The sequence below is a fragment of the Chaetura pelagica genome, unplaced genomic scaffold (assembly GCF_000747805.2).
Source record: "Chaetura pelagica isolate M959 unplaced genomic scaffold, ChaPel_1.0 scaffold951, whole genome shotgun sequence".
NCBI classification, from domain to species: Eukaryota; Metazoa; Chordata; class Aves; order Apodiformes; family Apodidae; genus Chaetura; species Chaetura pelagica.
Window position 1 is genome coordinate 99,690 of NW_009952025.1, and position 9,134 is coordinate 108,823.

General features: G+C 62.8%; 1 protein-coding gene across 1 annotated transcript in view; it reads left to right on the forward strand.

The window, feature by feature from the left end:
• Window positions 1-9,134, forward strand: part of SBF1 (SET binding factor 1) — a gene marked incomplete at both ends in the record, with an annotated part of 107,510 nt that overhangs the window by 73,939 nt on the left and 24,437 nt on the right. The window contains 6 exon segments of the mRNA XM_010002616.1: window positions 1,509-1,582; window positions 1,691-1,886; window positions 2,301-2,428; window positions 3,541-3,716; window positions 7,168-7,307; window positions 7,996-8,203. Of these exon segments, the coding sequence (XP_010000918.1) occupies window positions 1,509-1,582; window positions 1,691-1,886; window positions 2,301-2,428; window positions 3,541-3,716; window positions 7,168-7,307; window positions 7,996-8,203 (922 nt within the window).

The following is a 9,134-nucleotide window of genomic DNA, read 5'->3' on the forward strand; positions in this document are numbered from 1 at the left end:
TGATCCAGAAGGAGGAGAGCACAGTGTTCAGCCAGGCCATCCACTACGCCAACCGCATGAGCTACCTGCTCCTGCCCCTGGACACCAGCAGGAGCCGCCTGCTGCGCGCCTCGGGGCTGGGCGACCTGGAGAGCATCAGCAACAGCTTCCTCACCAACAGGTGGGCCAGCCCTGGGGCCTGGGGGGGCCGTGCTGGGGGGCACCAGAGCCACCTGAGCTGGGGATGGGACCTGCTTGAGGGGGCACTGTGGGCGTCTGGGTCACTCAGCCACCCTGGGGATTCGTGCAGGACACAGTGCCCGGGGGTGGGTCACAGCAAGAGTGGAGGTTCCCCTGGGGTCATGTCAGGAGTGGAGGTTCTCCTGGGGTCATAGCAAGAGTGGGGGCTCTCCTGGGTTCATACCAAGAGCAGAGGTTCTCCTGGGTTCATACCATGAGTGGAACCTCTCCTAGAGTCATACCAAGAGTGGAAGATCTCTTGGGGTCATAGTAAGAGTGGAGGTTCTCCTGGGTTCGTACCAAGAGTGGAGGTTCTCCTGGGGTCACACCACGAGTGGGGACTCTCCTGGGGTCACACCACGAGTGGGGACTCTCCTGGGGTCACACCACGAGTGGGGGCTCTCTTGGGGTCACACCAAGAGTGGAGGTTCTCCTGGGGTCATGCCAGGAGTGGAAGAACTCCTGGGGTCATAGCAAGAGTGGAGGTTCCCTTGAGTTCGTACCAAGAGCAGAGGTTCCCCTGGGTTCATACCAAGAGTGGGGGCTCTCCTGGGTTCACACCAGGAGTGGGGGCTGCCCTGGGATCACAGCAGGAGGGGGACCTCCCCCGGGCTGTGCCTGCCCTGGGCTGCAGCAGGGAGATGTCCTGGGGTGACTCCCCCGCAGCATCGCGGGCAGCGTGGCCGAGAGCTACGACACCGAGAGCGGCTTCGAGGACGCCGAGAGCTCAGACGTGGCCAATTACGTGGTGAGATTCATCAACCGCTTCGTGGACAAGGTCTGCACCGAGAGCGGGGTCACCAACGAGCACCTGAAGGGGCTGCACGTCATGATCCCTGGTGAGGGGCTGGGGCCAGGGCAGGGAGGGATGGGAGCAGGGGGAAGGGTTTCCAGCTGGCAGAGGGAGCTGGAGCTGAGATGGGAGGGAGAAATTCTGGGCTGTGAGGGTGGGGAGAGCCTGGCCCAGGTTGCCCAGGGAAGCTGTGGCTGCCCCATCCCTGGGGGTGTTGAAGGGCAGGTTGGATGGGGCTTGGAGCAGCCTGGGCTGCTGGGAGGTGTCCCTGCCCATGCAGGGATGGGACTGGGTGGGTTTAAGGTCCCTTCCCACCCAGACCATTCTGTGATCCCATGATCCTTGCAGATCAGCTCGGGGGCTGCTCAGGAGCTGCTCTGCAGTGGGCAGGCCAAGAGAAGGCCCATGTGGTGCTGTGGGTTGGCAGCCCTGGGGAGGTTGGCAGGTCCTGGGACAGGACTTCCCTTGTGGTCACTGAGGTCACGTTTGTCCCCAGACATTGTCCAGATGCACATCGAGACGCTGGATGCCGTGCACAGGGAGAGCAAGAGGCTGCCCCCCATCCAGAAGGTGTGGGCTTGGCTGCTGCCCTGGGGGAGGTTCTGCTGCTGGTGGGGCCTGTCAGGTCCCCTTCCATGACCTGCATGGGCCTGAACTCCCCTCTCTCCATCCCTGCAGCCAAAGCTGCTGCGCCCCAACCTGCTGGTGGGAGAGGAGTGTGTGATGGAGGGGCTCCGTGTGTACCTCATGCCTGATGGCCGGGAAGCAGCTGCAGGAGGGACCATTGGGGGGCCCCCCCTGCTCCCTGCCGAGGGGGCCATCTTCCTCACCACCTACCGCATCATCTTCAAGGGCACTCCCACCGACCAGCTGGGTGAGGGTTCCTTCTGTCCTCAGGGGTTGGGATTCCCTGGGGAGAGGGTGGCCGGGGGGTCTCCTGGAGCAGTAGCTGCAGGAGGTGCTGGTGGGAGCCTGGGCTGACTGCCCAGCCAGCACTGGGCCTTGCTGGGGGCTGCTGCAACCACCACAAGCTTGATGGTTGCTCCCAGTGCTAGAAAGGAGGTGGTTGCTCTTGCTCTCCACCTTGGGTTGTTGTTCAGTTCCCCGTGGCCACCCTGGGTATCCTCTGCCAGCCACCACACGGGCTGGCTGAAGGACACCTGGCCTGTTCCTGGTGGCTTTATCCCATGGGGCTCCCTGTGGTGGTGGCCAGCAAGGGTGGTGCAGCCTGGCCCCGTGCTGGGGCTGTGTCATGGGCTGTGGTGACCTGGTCCCATCCCTGCCCCAGTGGGGGAGCAGGTGGTGACCCGGTCCTTCCCCATCGCCTCGCTGACCAAAGAGAAGAAGATCATCATCCAGGGCCAGGTGGATCAGTTCATCCAGGAGGGCTTGCAGCTGCGCTCCTGCACATTCCAGGTGAGGCTCCTGGGGCTCTGGGCTGCTCCTGGCTCAGCTGAGGAGCACGTTGCTGGTGAGGCCCAGCAGGGACCTGGCCATGGCTGGCACTGTCCCTTGGGATGAGGCACTGCCCAGGCTGGCGTGGTTTGGTGGTGGTTGTCCTGAGGGGGACAGAGACAACTCCTGTAGCAGGTGATGGTACAGATGGACAGAGCTGGAGGCCCCAGGCAGAGAAGGGAGTAGGCTGTGGTCCAGAGAGTCACGGGATGATTTGGCTTGGAAGGACCTCAAAGCCCATCCAGTCCCACCCCTGCATGGACAGGGACCCCTCCCACCATTCCAGGCTGCTCCAAGCCCCATCCAACCTGCCCTTCAACACCCCCAGGGATGGGGCAGCCACAGCTTCCCTGGGCAACCTGGGCCAGGCTCTCCCCACCCTCACAGCCCAGAATTTCTCCCTCCCATCTCAGCTCCAGCTCCCTCTGCCAGCTGGAAACCCTTCCCCCTGCTCCCATCCCTCCCTGCCCTTGTCCCAAGCCCCTCCCCAGCTTTCCTGGAGCCCCTTCAGGCCCTGGAAGCTGCTCTCAGGTCTCCCTGGAGCCTTCTCTTCTCCAGGCTCAACACCCCAACTCTCCCAGCCTGGCTCCAGAGCAGAGCTGCCCCAGTGCTGATTTACACAAGAGCAACTTCTTGCTCCTTAGCTCAGGGCTCCTTTCCAGCTGCTCCAGTGGCTGCTGGAGCCCAGGGAAGGTGGGAGATGTCTCCACATGACACCTTGGGAGGTGGTTCTGCAAAACCTTGTGGCAAGTCTTGAGGGAGAGGAAGCAGAGCAGGGAGAGAAATGACAAGATGAGTGGTTAGTGTTGTGCATCTGAGAGAGCTGTGGAGCTGGAGAAGGGGGGGCCTCAAGCACTGCCTGCTCCCTCCTGCCCACCTCACCTGCTCCAGGCCCTGGGACACCCAGGAGCAGAGATGCTGGCTATGGACCAGTCTCCAGCAGGAAGGGCTGTGGGGCAGCCAGGACAGCCCCCCTGCCCAGTCCCCGTTGTGGTCCCTGCTCCCAGCTGGGATCTGAGCTGTGCCCTGTGCAGTGGGAAGAGCCCTCCCCACCCCCTCCCCCCTGTCCCCAGCTCCTGAAGATTGCCTTTGATGAGGAGGTGGCTTCTGACAGCGCCGAGATCTTCAGGAAGCACCTGCACAAGCTGCGCTACCCCCAGCACGTGCGGGGCACCTTCGCCTTCACCGTGGGACAGTCCCCCAAGCAGGCCATGCAGCCCAAGGCCAAGGAGAAGAACCCCTCACTCAGGTACCCCTTGGGGGGGGGGCAGCCCCTGGGATGAGCTTCATCCCCCACCCTGGGCACTGGGGGCTTCTCTCCCTCCTCTGGCCCACCCTGCAGGCTGTGGGGCCTGGGGCACAGGCTGCTGAGCTGGGGTCCCTGCTGCTCCTCTGGCCTCTCACATCTCTGCTTGGGTTTGGGTTTTTTTTGGGGGGGGGAGGAGATGCTTCATGCTCTGCAGCTGCCCCCCCAGCCCCAGGCAGAGGTGCAGTTACTTGGGAAGCACCGTGTTTGCTTCCATGGCATTCCCACAGGATCACAGAATGGGTGGGAAGGGCTTTGAGACCATCAAGTCTGACCATTAACCCAGCCCTGCCCAGTCCCCACTGCCCCGTGTCCCTCAGCACCATCTGCAGGGCTTGGAAACCCCCCCAGGGATGGGGACTCCCCCCCTGCCCTGGGCAGCCTGGGCCAGGCCCTGACAACCCTTGCCAGGCAGGAATTGTTCCCCAGATCCAACCTCAACCTCCCCTGGCACAACTTGAGGCCGTTCCCTCTTGTCCTGTCCCTTGTTCCTGGGGAGCAGAGCCCGACCCCCCTGGCTCCAACCTCCTCTCAGCAGCTGCAGAGCCAGCAGGTCTCCCCTCAGCCTCCTTTGCTCCAGGCTCAACACCCCCAGCTCCCTCAGCTGCTCCTCACAAGTTCTCCAGCCCCTTCTCCTTCTGCTCCAGCCCCTTCCCCAGCTCCGGGGCCCTTCTCCATGTCCCTTTTGTCCTTGTGTCCCCACAGCACTGGTGGAGCTCCCTGCCTGGTGCTGCCCCTCCCGAGCTGGGGGTGTCCCTGCTGTCCCCAGGGGTGGCCAGTGCTGCTCGTGGTGCTTGCTGTCCCCTCTGTCCCCTCTGTCCCCTGTGTCCCTGCAGTCTAAGTGTCTCCCGTGTGTTTGTGACTCAGCTCCCAGCAGGTGACCGATATGTTCCAGGGCCTGGCAGTGGGGGGCTTGTCCCTTGGGCACCTTGGCCACTCGACCACGTAAGATGCCTTCACCCTGGGCTTGCCAGGTGGCCTTGGCTGAGGCTTCTCCCGGGTTCTGCTCTCCTGCTCTGCATGTCCTGGGCTCTGGGCTGCTCTCCTGGGATCACCCTGTCCAGGCTGATGGGACGACCCTCAGGTTGGGGGTCGTGTTCTCCCCATGGCAGCACCGCACTCCTCGGAGCTGGGGGGGCATCCCCTGCTCCATGGCTCCCTGCTGGGCCCCAGGAGGGAGCTGTGTCTGTCCCACCAACCTCCAGAGACCTGCTGGGCCCAGCTCCAGGCCTGGGCTGCCCTCAGATCTATGTGAACTTGGGACATCTGCTTTATCACCCCCCAAAATCTGCTCCCAGTGCCCTGCAGGAGCTGCACACGCTGCCCCTCTGGTTAGAAAGCCCTCCTGTTCCCGGCCTCCATTCCTGAGGGTTTGTTCCTGTTCCTCAGTCCCAAGGCCTTCCTGCCCTGGGGAAGTGTCAGGAGCAGTTGGATTCCCTCCCCCAGTGCTGTGCAAAGCACAACGAGGTGCCTCTTCCTCCCATGTGGGTCCCTGCCCTGAGAAGGTGAATTTCTTGGAATGTTTGGATCAGTGTAGCAGTTCCCCTGGGTTGGACGTGACCCTTCCCAGGCTGCTGCCTGTCCCACATCTCCTGCATTTGTCCCACTTTGAGCCCAGGGCCTCTCAGAGATGATGGTGATGAGCTTGAGGTCCTGTGTGTGGGCAGATCGTTCCTGCCTCCAGGAATTTCTGCCTTCTGGAGCTCCACCTGTTTGGACCCTGCAGCCCAAGGGTTTTAGAAGGTGTCACAGAATCATGGAGTGGTTTGGGTGGGAAGGGACCTCAAACCCCATCTAGTCCCACCCCTGCATGGGCAGGGACACCTCCCAGCAGCCCAGGCTGCTCCAAGCCCCATCCAACCTGGCCCCAGGAGGGAGCTGTGTCTGTCCCACCAACCTCCAGAGACCTGCTGGGCCCAGCTCCAGGCCTGGGCTGCCCTCAGATCTATGTGAACTTGGGACATCTGCTTTATCACCCCCCAAAATCTGCTCCCAGTGCCCTGCAGGAGCTGCACACGCTGCCCCTCTGGTTAGAAAGCCCTCCTGTTCCCGGCCTCCATTCCTGAGGGTTTGTTCCTGTTCCTCAGTCCCAAGGCCTTCCTGCCCTGGGGAAGTGTCAGGAGCAGTTGGATTCCCTCCCCCAGTGCTGTGCAAAGCACAACGAGGTGCCTCTTCCTCCCATGTGGGTCCCTGCCCTGAGAAGGTGAATTTCTTGGAATGTTTGGATCAGTGTAGCAGTTCCCCTGGGTTGGACGTGACCCTTCCCAGGCTGCTGCCTGTCCCACATCTCCTGCATTTGTCCCACTTTGAGCCCAGGGCCTCTCAGAGATGATGGTGATGAGCTTGAGGTCCTGTGTGTGGGCAGATGGTTCCTGCCTCCAGGAATTTCTGCCTTCTGGAGCTCCACCTGTTTGGACCCTGCAGCCCAAGGGTTTTAGAAGGTGTCACAGAATCATGGAGTGGTTTGGGTGGGAAGGGACCTCAAACCCCATCTAGTCCCACCCCTGCCATGGGCAGGGACACCTCCCAGCAGCCCAGGCTGCTCCAAGCCCCATCCAACCTGCCCTTCAACACTGCCAGGGATGGGGCAGCCACAGCTTCCCTGGGCAACCTGGGCCAGGCTCTCCCCACCCTCACAGCCCAGAATTTCTCCCTCCCATCTCAGCTCCAGCTCCCTCTTGCAGCTGGAAACCCTTCGCCCTGCTCCCATCCCTCCCTGCCCTTGTCCCAAGCCCCTCCCCAGCTTTCCTGGAGCCCCTTCAGGCACTGGAAGCTGCTCTCAGGTCTCCCTGGATCCATCTCTAGGCTCAACACCCCCAGCTCTTTCAGTGTCCCATCCCTGCATTCTCCAGGCTGCCCTCTGGAGTGGCCCAGCTGCCCTGTCCCTGGCACTGAGCAGGTGACCCTCCACAAGCTGCCTCCCCTCTGCCTTGTGTCCAGGACAATGTCCCTGCAGTAGATCCCTTGGCCCCTGCCATGAGCTGGAGCCCAACATTGTGGGGACCAGCCTGATCCCTGCCTGTGGAAGCTCTGGTGAGGAGGTGATGGTGGTAGAGCTGGGGACAAGGCTGGTGTCCCCTCAGGTTGAGAGGCTGGGACACCTGCTCAGCATGGCTGTCCCATCCAGTCACCCCAGGGGAAGGTGTAGGCTCTGCTCCAGCTTGGTGCCCTCCGAGGACCCAGCTCCTGGGGAGCTGGCAGGTGACATCTCCCCTGCTGTGGTGACAGTGGCTCTGAGCCTGTGGCCAGCGGTGAGGGATGCTCCTGTCTCTGCTTTGCTCTGGGTGTGACTGAGTGTCGGTGTCTCTAACCCTCAGGGGCTGCTCTTCTGGGCTGGGCTCGTGCACCTGCAGGGGATGGTGGCACTGGGCCTCAACCTCTTCTCTTATTCCAGGACACTCTCCAAAAACCTAGTGAAAAATGCCAAGAAAACTATAAACCGCCAGTACGTGACACGGAAGAAATACACCCCCCCAGCCTGGGAGCAGCGGGGCAGCCAGCACGTCCTGGAGGACAACGAGGATGAGATCTCAGGTGGGGAGCACCTGGAGCAGGGAGGGGATCCATGGGGAGCAGGTGGTGTGCTGGAAGGTGCAGGAGCATCTTCCAGTTGGGAGAGGTCTCAGCTGTTGCTCTGCGGGGGAGCAGGTGTGGGAGTGTCCCTGGTGCAGAGGGGTTGTCACCATGGTCACCTCTCCCAGTCCTGGATGGTGGGGGTGACCAGTCAGCACCTCAACATGCTGTCAGTACCTACTGAGCCCCATGGAGAGGAGAGTCCCACCCCTGCATGGGCAGGGACACCTCCCAGCAGCCCAGGCTGCTCCAAGCCCCATCCAACCTGCCCTCCAACACCCCCAGGGATGGGGCAGCCACAGCTTCCCTGGGCAACCTGGGCCAGGCTCTCCCCACCCTCACAGCCCAGAATTTCTCCCTCCCATCTCAGCTCCAGCTCCCTCTGCCAGCTGGAAACCCTTCCCCCTGCTCCCATCCCTCCCTGCCCTTGTCCCAAGCCCCTCCCCAGCTTTCCTGGAGCCCCTTCAGGCCCTGGAAGCTGCTCTCAGGTCTCCCTGGAGCCTTCTCTTCTCCAGGCTCAACACCCCAACTCTCCCAGCCTGGCTCCAGAGCTGCTCCAGCCCTCCCAGCATCTCCGGGGCCTCCTCTGGCCTCTCTCCAACAGCTCCGTGTCCTTCTGACACTGGGGGACTCCCCTTTGTCTCCGCAGTGTCTGAAGAGATGGACAGAAGCACTTTGACCCCCACCACCACCATCAGACCTTCAGACAAGATGACCATCAACCACCTGGTGGAGCGTGCCTGCTGCCGGGACTACCAGCGCCTGGGGCTGGGCACGCTGAGCAGCAGCCTGACCCGCTCCAAGAACGAGCCCTTCCGCATCTCCACCGTCAACCGCATGTACGCCATCTGCAGGAGGTGAGCCCGGCCGGGGGCTGCAGGGACTGCCTCGGGTTGGAGGGACCTCAGAGCCCACCCAGCCCCACCCCTGCATGGGCAGGGACACCTCCCAGCAGCCCAGGCTGCTCCAAGCCCCATCCAACCTGCCCTTCAACACCCCCAGGGATGGGGCAGCCACAGCTTCCCTGGGCAACCTGGGCCAGGCTCTCCCCACCCTCACAGCCCAGAATTTCTCCCTCACATCTCAGCTCCACCTTCCAGTTTCATGCCATTCCCCCTCATCCCATCACTCCACGCCCCTCTAAAAAGCCCCTCCTCTGGTGGCAGCAGGGCCATCCCAGTGCTCTCCAGAGCTCCCAGTGCCATTTGGGGCTCTGTGGCTGGTGGTGGGGATGGCTTCAGGGAAACCCAGTGGTCCTGGACAAGTGTGCTCGATGCAGGTGCTCCCTGGGGAGGGGGCACAGACCCCCTGGCCAAGGTCCCAGCACTGCTCATGTCCCAGCGGGGCGATCACAGCAAACCTGGGTGAGTCTGTGCCTCCCTGGCCCTGCTGGGCTGAGCTGCTCCAGCACCAGTTCCTCCTGTCCCATCATGGAGGTGACAGGGACCAGAGGGACGGGGAGGGGACCAGCCCAGGGCTCCCTGCCGCCTGGGGAGGGGAGGACTTGACAAGATCCCCCTCCGAGGCCTTTCCCCAGTGCTGGGGGATGTGCCTGGAGCTGCAGCTGGAAGAGGGAGGCTCTGGCAGTGGGGTGACAGGGGTGGCCTGGCCTGGTGACAGGGGTGGCAGGGACTGGATGGTCCCCCCAGGGAGCTGCAGGAGGGTCCAGCCCCCCCTCAGGCCGCTGCCCCAAGGGCCTTTTTGCTGTGGTGGCTTTGGGGAAGGGGCTTTCCTGCTGGGCTCCTGCGTGGCTTTGGTGCCGCTTCCCTCCCGGTCCCTTCCCCTCCT